The sequence below is a fragment of the Ranitomeya variabilis genome, chromosome 3, assembly GCF_051348905.1.
Source record: "Ranitomeya variabilis isolate aRanVar5 chromosome 3, aRanVar5.hap1, whole genome shotgun sequence".
In the NCBI taxonomy this organism is placed as follows: domain Eukaryota; kingdom Metazoa; phylum Chordata; class Amphibia; order Anura; family Dendrobatidae; genus Ranitomeya; species Ranitomeya variabilis.
In genome coordinates, this window is record NC_135234.1 from 665,603,745 (window position 1) to 665,616,752 (window position 13,008).

The 13,008-nt window shown below is 40.8% G+C and overlaps 1 protein-coding gene across 4 annotated transcripts in view; it reads left to right on the forward strand.

Annotated features, from left to right (window-relative positions):
* HDAC7 (histone deacetylase 7) overlaps positions 1-13,008 on the forward strand; it is a 498,490-nt gene that overhangs the window by 469,624 nt on the left and 15,858 nt on the right. For all 4 annotated transcript variants that reach the window (XM_077297893.1, XM_077297894.1, XM_077297891.1 and 1 more), the window contains 3 exons: positions 313-368; positions 509-596; positions 10,898-11,017. In XM_077297893.1, coding sequence (XP_077154008.1) covers positions 313-368; positions 509-596; positions 10,898-11,017 — 264 coding nt within the window. The remainder of the gene's footprint in view (positions 1-312; positions 369-508; positions 597-10,897; positions 11,018-13,008) is intronic.

Sequence of the window (13,008 nt, forward strand, 5' to 3'; positions counted from 1 at the left end):
GGTGTCCAAGGATTTACATTTATTTACATTTCAAAGACCTGCATGCCCATGTGTGTGGTTTGGGGTGATTGATCTAACTGACAGACTTGACTTAAAAAAAAAAACTTATATGATTTTAAGCCTTTTTTTTAAATTGTGTAATCATACCATCAGACTTGTATGCTCTCCTCCACCATCTGCTTGGATGATCTCTAAAATAATAGATCTTAAGGTCTGTTTTATAAGCACTAGCAAAAGTTATTCAGCCTTAGAGCTAAAATAATAAAGGGAATCCCGCAGTCAGCTCATCAGGCTTTCTCTTCTTGGTTACAGAACGGATTTGCCTTGGTGAGGCCCCCAGGACATCATGCGGACCCTTCCAACGCCATGTATGAACATGCTTTATTTACACTTCTGCTAACACCGCTGAGACACTATGTATTCAGGACTGTGTCTGAGGTGTTTCTCTTATGGCCTCTTCATAACTGAATGTCTGTGTGTCCTGACACTGGCGTTATTGTCTCTTCAGGGGGTTCTGCTTCTTCAATTCTGTAGCCATTGCAGCTAAGCAACTACAGCAAAGACTAGATGTAAGAAAGATTCTTATAGTGGACTGGGTGAGTACAGTAGTATCACACGTGTCATAAAGCTGTAGGTTCCCAAATTTTTTATTATTGATGTTTATCAATGAAGTAACAGAACATCCACATGCATCACATCTGCTGTGGATTTTACACCGCAAAAATCATGCAGGAAATTCATCAAATGGTGCTTATTTTGTTGTGAGAATGCTGCGCAGTCACTGCACATTAGACTATTCGAGTAAGTTCTCACGATGAGTATTTAGTGCATTTTTTATGCTGCAATTTTTTGCTATGCAAAATACGCCGTGCATTCGGGTAGGTGCTCACGTTGAGTATTTGCAGCAAAATTTTCTTCACTAAAAACCAGAGCGTTGACAGTAAAAAAAACAAACAAAAAAAACGGTGCGAATTACACACTTTCTAATGCATTTTTACATGCATTCTTCATGTGTTTTTACTTGCGATTTTACACTCCTTCATTTGAAAACATGAAAAAAATGCAAAAACTCTGAAAGAGATGATATCCTGCAGATTTGGGAAAAAAAAAACCCAAACTGCTTTGGTGGTTTGGAGAGCCAGGAGGACGGGAACATTAAGCAGTGTGTGCATGAAATTTCAGAAATCTTTTTAATGTCAAGGATAAAAAATGCACAGAAAAATGTTGTCAACAACGCAGGTTGTGAACAAGCCATTACAGTTTCTGCACAGTGTAGGTGATTTATAGATATCTCATGCCCACTGTGATTTTTCTTTACTGACTTGCGGTGCGATTTTGAAATCCGCAACATGTCCGTTTTTCTTGCGGTAAATATGCGCCTTATTTGCAAATGTTCCCCATATACTTGAATAAGAAAATGTGCTCATTCAGACGTTTGTTGAGAAAAGTAGACCAGGGGTCATCAATGATTTTGATCAGATTTTCATCAGTCATCAGAGTTTCATCAGAGTTTGGTCCAATTTTCATCAGGTTTTCATGTATGTGAAAAAAATATCTAACCGTCTATCTTTATAACAGTCTGAAAATTTATCTGCACATCTGAGTGCTGTCTGATTTTTTTATTTTTTATTTTTTCACTGACCCATAGACTAGTATTGCCTATCTTGGAACACAACACAGTTTAATATCGGACTTGTCCCTGCAATTTTATGCGGAGCACAAAAACTAGCAAAAACAGATAGCACTCCTACTCAAAATACGGAAGTCTGAATGAGCCCCTTGTCAGACGTGGAAGTTTTGCTGCAGATTTTTTTTTTATCACTATAACATGCTGATTTTGTTGTGAATTTTTCCACAGAGTTCACCCCCTACCATTGTAAATGGTGACATTAGCAGAGCAGTCCACAGAATTTTTGTGCAAAAACAATCACCAGTTTGATAATTACATGAGAAATCTCATCTGTAAACTGAGCATTGTATTGCACTGCAGATTCCTCGCATTCAATTCTGCAAGTAAAATCCACAGGAAAACGCCTGTGAACCTACAATATAATATACACAGCAATGGTCAGCTGTTGATTTTCTTAGCAACGTATGAAAGAGATTTTGAAAGAAGGTGAAGAGTTTTCAAACCCTGTAGACATACACTCACTGGCCACTTTATTAGGTACACCTGTCCAACTTCTTGTTAACACTTAATTTCTAATCAGCCAATCACATGGCGGCAACTCAGTGCATTTAGGCATGTAGACATGGTCAAGACAATCTCCTGCAGTTCAAACCGAGCATCAGTATGGGGAAGAAAGGTGATTTGAGTGCCTTTGAACGTGGCATGGTTGTTGGTGCCAGAAGGGCTGGTCTGAGTATTTCAGAAACTGCTGATCTACTGGGATTTTCACGCACAACCATCTCTAGGGTTTACAGAGAATGGTCCGAAAAAGAAAAAAATTCCAGTGAGCGGCAGTTCTGTGGGCGGAAATGCCTTGTTGATGCCAGAGGTCAGAGGAGAATGGGCAGACTGGTTCGAGCTGATAGAAAGGCAACAGTGACTCAAATCGCCACCCGTTACAACCAAGGTAGGCCTAAGAGCATCTCTGAACGCACAGTGCGTCGAACTTTGAGGCAGATGGGCTACAGCAGCAGAAGACCACACCGGGTACCACTCCTTTCAGCTAAGAACAGGAAACTGAGGCTACAATTTGTACAAGCTCATCGAAATTGGACAGTAGAAGATTGGAAAAACGTTGCTTGGTCTGATGAGTCTCGATTTCTGCTGCGACATTCGGATGGTAGGGTCAGAATTTGGCGTAAACAACATGAAAGCATGGATCCATCCTGCCTTGTATGGAGCATCTTTGGGATGTGCAGCCGACAAATCTGCGGCAACTGTGTGATGCCATCATGTCAATATGGACCAAAATCTCTGAGGAATGCTGCCAGCACCTTGTTGAATCTATGCCACGAAGAATTGAGGCAGTTCTGAAGGCAAAAGGGGTCCAACCCGTTACTAGCATGGTGTACCTAATAAAGTGGCCGGTGAGTGTATATTAAATGCTACTACAACTTCCGTGACGAAAGAGCCTCCGCTTGACCAGACACCTCCAGTTCATCTACTAGGGGCAGTTGCTCTGTCACTTTGTCTGCTGCTACTGTTTCATGCATTGCACCAAGGGACATTGCAGGAACAAGATAACATCAGAAGATAATTATATGGGTTCTTATATACAGCCATGGCCAAAAATGTTGGCACCCCAGAAAATGAAGAAGTATTTCTCCCAGAAAATTATTGCAGGTACACACGTTTTATTATACACATGTTTATTTCATTGTGTGTATTGGACCAATACAAAAAAACCTGAGAAAAAAGGCAAATTGGACATAATTTCACACTAAACCCCCAAAATGCCCCGGTCAAAATTGTTGGCACCATCAACTTAATATTTGGTTGCACAATGTTTGGAATAAATAACTGTAATCAGTCGCTTCCTATAACCATCAGCAGCAAACGTCTTACTCCTTTCAATCTGGAATTTTGGACCACTCCTCTTTTGCAAACTGGTCCAGGTCTCTCATGTTTGAAGGTGCCTTCTCAGACAGCAATTTTAAGATCTCTCCACAGGTGTTCAAAGGTATTTAGATCCAGACTCATTGCTGGCCACTTCAGAACTCTTCAGCGCTTTGTTTCCATTCATTTCTGGGTGCTTCTTGAAGTATGTTTAGGGTCATTGTCTTGCCGGAAGACACATGACCTAGGACCCAAGCCCGCTTTCTGATACTGGGCACTACATTACGACCCAAAATCCTTTGGTAATCTTCAGATTTCATGATGCCTTGCATACAGTCAAAGCACGCAGTGCCAGAGGCAGCAAAACAACCCCAAAACATCTTTGAATCTCCACTATATTTGACTTTAGGTACGGTGTTCTTTTATTTTTAGGCCCCATTCCGTTTTGGTAAAGCGTAGAATGATGTGCTTTACCAATAAGCTCTATCTTGGTCTCATCTATCCACAAGATGCTTTCCCAGAAGGATTTTGGCTTACTCACGTACATTTTGGCAAACTGCAGTCTAGCTTTTATATGTCTGTGTCCTCCTGGATGTCTTGCCATAGAGTTTCATTTCATTCAAATGTCGATGGATAGTTTGGACTTACACTGATGCACCCTGATCCTGCAGGACAGCTTGAATTTCTGTGGAACTTGATTGGAGCTGTTTATCCACCTTCTGGACTATCCTGCATTGCAACCTTTCATAATTTTTTCCTCTGCTGTCCACGTCCAAGCAGATTAGCTACAGTGCCATGGGTTGCAAAGTTCTTGACTATGTTGCTCACCATGGACAAAGGAACATCAAGATCTCTAAAGGTGGACTTGTAACCTTAAGATTGTTGATATTGTTCAATAATTTTGGTTCTTTAGGCTGTGTGCACACGTTGCTGATTTTTCGCGTTTTTTTCGCGTTTTTGACGATAAAAACGCTATAAAACCGCAAAAAAAAGCATACAATATGCATCCCATCATTTAGAATGAATTCCGCATGTTTTGTGTACATGATGCGTTTTTTTCCGTGAAAAAAACGCATCGTTGTAAAAAACGCAGCATGTTCTTTAATTTTGCGGATTTCCCACTATTTGATGCGTTTTTTTCCGGACATTTCCCAATGCATTTTAAACGCACAAAAAACGCATGCAGATTTCTTGCAGAAAATTTTAGGTTTTTCTCATGAATTTTCTGCAAGAATTCCTGAACGTGTGCAGATAGCCTAAGTCTTCAGACAGTTCTCTTCACCTGTTTCTGTTTTCCATTCTTAGCGTGGCAGTTTCTCCTCTTAGGCTACGTGCACATGCTGCGGATTTTGCTGCAGATCCGCAGGGATTTTGACGCTGCGGTTCTGCAGCTGTTTTCCATGAGTTTACAGTACCATGTAAACCTATGGAAAACAAAATCCGCAGTGCACATGCTGCGGAAAAAAACGCGCGTAAACGCTGCGTCGTCTATTCCGCAGCATGTCAGTTCTTTGTGCGGTTTCCGCTGTGGTTTACACCTGCTCCATAATAGGAATCTGCAGGTGTAAAACCACAGGTGGAATCCGCACAAAAACTGCGTTAATTCCGCAGTAAATGCTCAGGTAATCCGCAGTGCGGTTTACCTGTGGATTTACAAAAACAGGTGAGGAAAAATCCGCAGACATCCCACCTACGTGTGCACATACCCTTATTATCTTGATTCAGGTATAATTTTCATATTGCTCACACCTGTTACTTTCCACAGGTGAGTTTAAACGAGCATCATATGTTTCAAACAAAGTTGTTTACACACGATTTTGGAAAGATGCCAACAATTTTGCCAGTCCCATTCTTGGGTGTTTTGTGTGAAATACGATACACTTTATTGATCCTGAGGGAAATTATGGAATGATGTCCAAATTGCCTTTTTTTGTGAATGTGTTATATGTGTATAACAAAACATGTGTAATTACAATAGTTTTTTTGGGAGACAAGTCTGGTTGCATATTTACATTGCAACATGTTATTTGTGTTTAAGCACCAAAAATTTTAACTACTAAGTCCATATTTTGCTCATACTGTTCTCTGTTTTCCTATTATATCTTATGTGAAATAAAGCTGGAGCACATTTAGACCTGGCTGCACTATGACTTTTTTTAGTTTTACTGCTTGATTTTAACTTTTTTAGCAACAGCTGCCATCCAAAGCAATACATTGTGTCGTATGAAATTTATTAGACTGCAGCTACTAATTAATATCAATCAGTAGCGCTATTAAAAGTAGCAGTGTAGCCCAGGCTTAAGGATTCATTCAGACGTCCATCTTTCCCATGCAAGTTGTATCCATGTTTCTCCTAGTATCTAGTGTAGGCTGTGGGGTTGTTCACATGTTCAGGGTTTTTTGCAGACCATGTGGTTCACGCATAATCTTGGAGAAATGTCAAATATTAAACTGAGTGATCAAAGCCGACCGTGCAAGGCCGGCGTCACATTAGCGAGTTTTACGGACGTATGAGAGGTGCAGAAAATACGGATTGCACACGGTACAATGATTCTCTATGTCCCAGCTCCTATCTGCCGTATTTTACTGATCCGCATTATACGGTCTTGTACGGCCGTAGAAAATCTCAGCATTGTGCGTTTGTCACCGTATTGCGCAAAAAAATCGCCAATGAAAGTCTATGGGGGCGAGAAAAATACGGATTACACACTTACCAGCAGTCTGACTTGCGAGAAATACGCAGCGGTGTTCTATAGAAAAGCCGGTAATTCAATTGCCGGCTTTTTCTTTCTCCTTCACAAACCCGACAGGATATGAGGCATGGTTTACATACAGTAAACCATCTCATATCCCTTTTTTTTTTACGTATTCCACACTACTAATGTTAGTAGTGTGTATGTGCAAAATTTGGGCGCTGTAGCTTGTAAAATAAAGGGTTAAATCGCTGAAAAAATTGGTGTGGGCTCCCGCGCAATTTTTTCCGCCAGAGTGGTAAAGCCAGTGACTGAGGGCAGATATTAATAGCCTAGAGAGGGTCCATGGTTATTGGCCCCCCTGGCTAAAAACATCTGCCCCCAGCCACCCCAGAAAAGGCACATCTGGAAGATGCGCCTATTCTGGCACTTGGCCACTCTTCCCACTCCAGTGTAGCGGTGGGATATGGGGTAATGAAGGATTAATGTCACCTTGCTGTTGTAAGGTGACATTAAGCCAGATTAATAATGGAGAGGCATCAATTATGACACCTATCCATTATTAATCCAATAGTACAAAATGGTTAATAAAACAAAACACACACACATTATTTAAAAGTATTTTAATGAAATAAAGACACAGGGTGTTGTAATATTTTATTATACTGGTAATCCACCTGAAGACCCTCGTCCTGTAAAAAAGGTAAAGTAAAAAATCAACAATATCCCATACCTTTCGTCGTTCTGTCAGTCCCACGATGTAAATCCATCTGAAGGGGTTAAATCATTTTACAGCCAGGAGCTGTGCTAATGCAGTCGCTCCTGTCTGTAAAATGTTGTGCATGAATGGAGTGCAGGGGAATGTCCTGTAGTTACCTTGAGTCGCGGTGATGCGCCCTCTGTTGGATGTCCTGATATGAACGCGAGCCTGGGAAAAATTCCCAAGGGACTGGCAGAACGTCTTTGTTTCATTAAAATACTTTTAAATAATGTGTGTGTGTTTTATTAACCATTTCGTACTATTGGATTAATAATGGATAGGTGACATAATTGACGCCTCTCCATTATTAATCTGGCTTAATGTCACCTTACAATAGCAAGGTGACATTAACCCTTCATTACCCCATATCCCACCGCTACACGGGAGTGGGAAGAGAGTGGCCAAGTGCCAGAATAGGCGCATCTTCCAGATGTGCCTTTTCTGGGGTGGCTGGGGGCAAATGTTTTTAGCCAGGGGGGGCCAATAACCATGGACCCTCTCTAGGCTATTAATATCTGCCCTTAGTCACTGGCTTTACCACTCTGGCAGAGAAAATTGCGCGGGAACCCACGCCAATTTTTTCCGCGATTTAACCCTTTATTTTACAAGCTACAGCGCCCACATTTTGCACATACACACTACTAACATTAGTAGTGTGGAATATGCAAAAAAAGGGGATATGAGATGGTTTACTGTATGTAAACCATGTCTCATATCCTGTCGGGTTTGTGAAGGAGAAAGAAAAAGCCGGCAATTGAATTACCGGCTTTTCACATATCTCGCGCTGAATTAAATATAAATACAGTGTGTGTGTGTGTGTGTATGTATGTGTGTGTGTATGTGTATATATACTGTATCTATGATTTACCGAACATTTGAGCCCATAAATCCATTAATGTCCATTTTGCAAGCCTGCGAGAAAATATCGCAGTACGGATGCCATACGGATTACATACGGAGGATGCCATGCGCAAAATACGCTGCCACACCCTGCCTACGGATGACATACGGATCACTATTTTGGGAATATTTCTGCGTATAACGGCCGTAAAAAACGGACCGTATTTTCATACGCTTAGTGTGACGCCGGCCCAAGTCTGAGTCAGTGAAAAATTTGGACCGTACTCTGATCCCATCCTGAGTGCTATCCATTTATCACGGACTACCTGCTAGATAGTAGAAGGTGAAGAAACTTTTTTTCGCATCCAAGAAAAACTGATGAAATCCGGACCAAACTCGGATGATACTCCGTTCAAACTTGAAGAAACGCTAAAAAAAAAAAATCACCGATGAATCTAGGACCGTTTGTCTCATACGATAAAAAGATGAATATCTTAATGAGCTCTGACTGAAGCTTATATTATAGTAAACTGTGAGTTGGGTTTGGCAGAGGCTTTGGAATTGAGGTACCACTGTGTTACTTGTGGTGTCACTTAGGAGGTGATTTGTGGTTGCTTACAGTTGCGGTAAGGTTTAATTATCCTCTTAGGCTGCAGTGAGTAGTGGATAATGGTATCATGTGTGGTGACATGACATAAAACCTCTTTCTTTAATCTAGTGTTGTGGCTTTCTCTGTAGTTGCATGCGCAAATGCACCACAGGTGGCACTACAGATATGTCCACCCCAATACACATACACACAGTGGGGAAAATAAGTATATGATATACTGCTGATTTTGCAAGTTTTCCCACCTACAAAGAATGGAGAGGTCTGTAATTTTTTATCGTAGGTACACTTCAACTGTGAGAAACAGAATCTTGAAAAAATCACATTGTATGATTTTTATGTAATTAATTTGCATTTTATAGCATGAAATAAGTATTTGATACAATAGAAAAACAGAACTTAGTATTTGGTACAGAAGCCTTTGTTTGGAATTACAAAGTTCAGACATTTCCTGTAGTTCTTTACCAAATTTGCACATACAGATCTTCTTCAAATCTTTCATGTTTCCGGGCTGTCGTTGGGAACATTGTGTTTCCGCTCTCTCCAGAGATGTTCTATTGGGTTCAGGTCTGGAGACTGGCTAGGCCACTCCAGGACCTTGAAATGCTACTTACGGAGCCACTCCTTAGTTGCCCTGGCTGTGTGTTTTGGGTCATTGTCACGCTAAAAGACCCAGCCACGACCCATCTTCAATGCTGTTACTGAGGGAAGGAGGTTGTTGGCAAAATCTCACGATACATGACCCCATCCATCCTCCCTTCACTACAGTGCAGTCGTCCTGGCCCCTGTCTGCCATCAAGTCCATTGCTTGCTATTCATTACAGGATACAATTCATAGTACTTGTTCTCACCCACAAAGGTCTGCACAGTGCGGCACCCTCTTACATCTCCTCCCTCATTTCTGTCTATCGGCCTAACCAACCACTGTGCTCTGCAAACGACTTTCGACTAACTTCTGCACTAATCCGTACCTCCCAATCCCGACTCCAAGACTTCTCCCGTGCTGCGCCAATCCTCTGGAATGCTCTACCCCAAGATATTAGGACCATCCACAATTTGCATAGTTTTAGGCGCTCCCTTAAAACACGTTTGTTCAGAGTGGCCTATCACGTTCACTAATCAAAGTCATTTTATGTTTGTGTGTGTGTAACCCATTCACTATCGCCATCTATCCCCCTGAAGATGGCTGGGCCATCATTGTAAATACATCATTGTAAATGCACACCTGTACTTTGTATCTCCCCCTCCTCATTGTAGATTGTAAGTTGTCACGAGCAGGGTCGTCTTATTTTGCTTTAATTATTGTATTGGTCACGTTGTTACTTATGACTGTTGTGTTTGACACTGTTAAGCTGTAAAGCGTTGTGGAATATGTTGGCGCTATATAAATAAAGATTATTATTATTATTATTATTATTATTGCTTGTTGGTGGGAAAACTTGCAAAATTGACAGTATATCAAATACTTATTTCCCCCACTATATATTTACAAAACTTGTTGGTGTGTCTCACGTTTCAGGAGCTCATCCACGTTACCCTCCTCATCCTCCTTCCTGTACTGTATCTGGCACTATTGCCCCTTTCACACATCAGTTTTTTGCCATCAGTCACAATCCGTCGAATTTTGAAAAAAAGTCGCCGGATCCGTTTTTTTTCTCATAGACTTGCATTAGCAACGGATTTCTTTTTTTTTTTTTTTTTTAATTGAGCATGCTCCAATCCAATTAGCCAGATCCGCCCCAAAAAACGAATCCATCGCATCAGTTTTTCCCAATCTGCGACTGATCCGTCGAGCCAACGGATTGTGACTGACGGCAAAAACTGATGTGTGAAAGGGGCCTAAGACAACTGGCTGCTTTGGGGCCTCCCCCACTATCTGCAGTGTGACAAAATGTTACTTAGCTCTGCCCCTTGTCCAAAAAATTACATGGTACAGATTCCTGGAGTTCAATACAAGAGTACCACACAAAAGAGTTACATTCACAATTAAAAAAAAAAGATTGATTTTACAGTACAGCCTAATCATTCATATACTGTAGCCCCGTATCTTCTTGTATTGGTAAAATGGTAAATGTATTCCTAACACTACGTATGAGCTTGGTCACGTTCCTTTGAATTCCTGCACACGTTTGATGGAACGAAGGCTCCACTTCTTGTGTTGAGGGATGTGATATGGGCTGAACTAATATGTTTTGCTTACATGTATACATGGTATCATCAGTAATTATTAATTTCATAATTTTGATGATTATTCTCACAATGTAAAGAGCATGTATTTATTTGAGAAATCTATTTTACATCCGGTCTGTTTTGTTTCCAATTTGGCTTAACTTTCCATAATTTTTTGGTTAGATGTATTAGACCAATTTATACCTGCTTTACTTTGGTTCCTATTTTGCCACAACTATCAATAGTTTTTGGAACTGCTCTAGTACTGTAATTACTTTTATGGTTTTTGAGTCACTCAATCTTCACTTTTTCTTGTTGATTAGGATGTGCACCATGGCAATGGAACTCAACGAGTTTTTTACAGAGATCCCAGCGTTTTGTACATCTCCCTGCATCGACACGATGACGGCAACTTCTTTCCTGGGAGCGGAGCTGCTGACGAGGTGATCAGAGTCTCAATAATGACACAAGTCTGTCAGTGGTTTCTAATCCGTAGCATTACTCCACTTCCTGCTGGTTAACCGCTTGTCACAAGGCAGACAGGGGCTTTGGCTTCTACGATCTTTGCAGCCCCTAATAGTAAGACTCCACTTCATGGGATTCCAAGCCATGCACTTTCTTCCAATAATCGTAGGCAGATGACATAGTTAGAAGGCTAGGATTGACATCGCTGATCACGTGCTGCCTCTACTACCGAAGGGACTCTTGGGGATGAAGGGCTGAGAGGATTTTGCATTGTAAACAGTTTATCATCATCACTTTGATATTTTGAGGAACAAAGGATTTTGCAAAAAAAAACGGAGAGGAAAGATGCAGAACAGATGGGAAATATACGTTCCTGCCCAAAATAACTCCTTTGAAAACAATGTTATAAAAGTGATAGACAGAATGCTTGCTTTTCATCATTTGAAGCTTTTGCAAGAGAAAAAAAACCTTTTATCTCCTGAACTGTTAACCTTTTAGCTGCACAAGGAGCCTGGAGCTTCACATTGTCAGCCAGACTCATTTTATCTCGAGAAACTCCCGTCCACTCCCGTATTATTTTTGGGTGGTTGTCTTATCAAACTAGATGTTATTTTGACATGTTCCTGACCAAGCAGCTGATCAAGGGTGTTTGGCTCAAAATAACCAGTTCTGATTCTGGTTTCTGGTTTTCACTTTCACACATACTCCGTCATCTGTCAGTGTGAATATTGTTAGACACGCCAACTAGATATATTGGTTTTTATTTTACAAAATATAGGAATTAGTGTTCCCCTGATATTACAGTGATTGATTTTAGCATCTATCCTGCTTTGCCGTATTTGTATCCAATCGTGTGCAGATGTGATAATGATCTTATAGGACAAGATGTGGTCTACTGGTTAGGATTGGGCATGACAAGGGTGGGTTCGTGCCAAAGATCTGAATGTTTTAGAAAATGAGTAGAAGAGATCTGTGGCTTGCAACCTTTGTTTCGCCAGCTGAAACAGCTGAAAAGCCACAGTTTGGAGACCACTTTGGATGACAAAAAATTTAATATCTTGGCATGAAAGAACACGTTTTCTTTGCTTTTCGTTTTTTGCGGCGGTTTTGGCATGCTAGAAAACCTGCTACCTATGTTTTTGGTGTGTTTTTTTTCAGCGATTTTTCACCACCCATTCAAGTTAATGAGTGAAAAGCGCTGAAAGAAGTGACATGCTCTGTGTCCAAAAAAAACATGCAAAGCACAAAATACTGATGACAAATAAACCAATGTGTGTGCATGAGATTTCTGAAATCTCACAGGCTTTGCTGGTACTGTAAAAAGCTGCTGAAAATTAGCATAAAAAAAATGTATAAAAAAAGCAGCAAAAATGCCCTGTGTGATCTTAGCCTTAATACTCAGAAATTATGACAGAGGATGTAACAAGGTTTTAGGAAAAGCATCCATATGTTCTTCACACATTGGAAAGCGGCCACCTATATAGGTAGTAGAGATGCGCAAGAGCCATCAACATTTCTTATCGGAGGGAAAAATATAAAGAAAGGGAAAATGTTACTGTTTTTTTATGAAAAGTTATCTAATGTCTCTAAAGGCTGTGGTGAAACCTACTGATTTTGATGAGACCAGCCAACCATCCTATGTGTATGGGGGCCTACTGGTTCTCCCTTGATCTGTTCGAATTCAAACAGCCAATCCTTTTAATCTCTTGGGGTACAAGCCGCCGCTAGAACGAGTTGGCAGCAGCTTTATCCTCTCTGTCCACAGAAAACCTGTGTAGATGTCCATGCTAGTATTGCATGGACATCTTAAAGGGAATCTGGTACCAGGTGTTTGCTACCCTATTTGAAAGCAGCTTGATCTAGGAACAGAAACCCTGATTCCACTGATGTGTCACTTACTAGACTGTGTGTTGTATTTTTTTTTATAAAATCCTAGCGTTCTATGCTGTATATCTACCTGGCTCTGTAT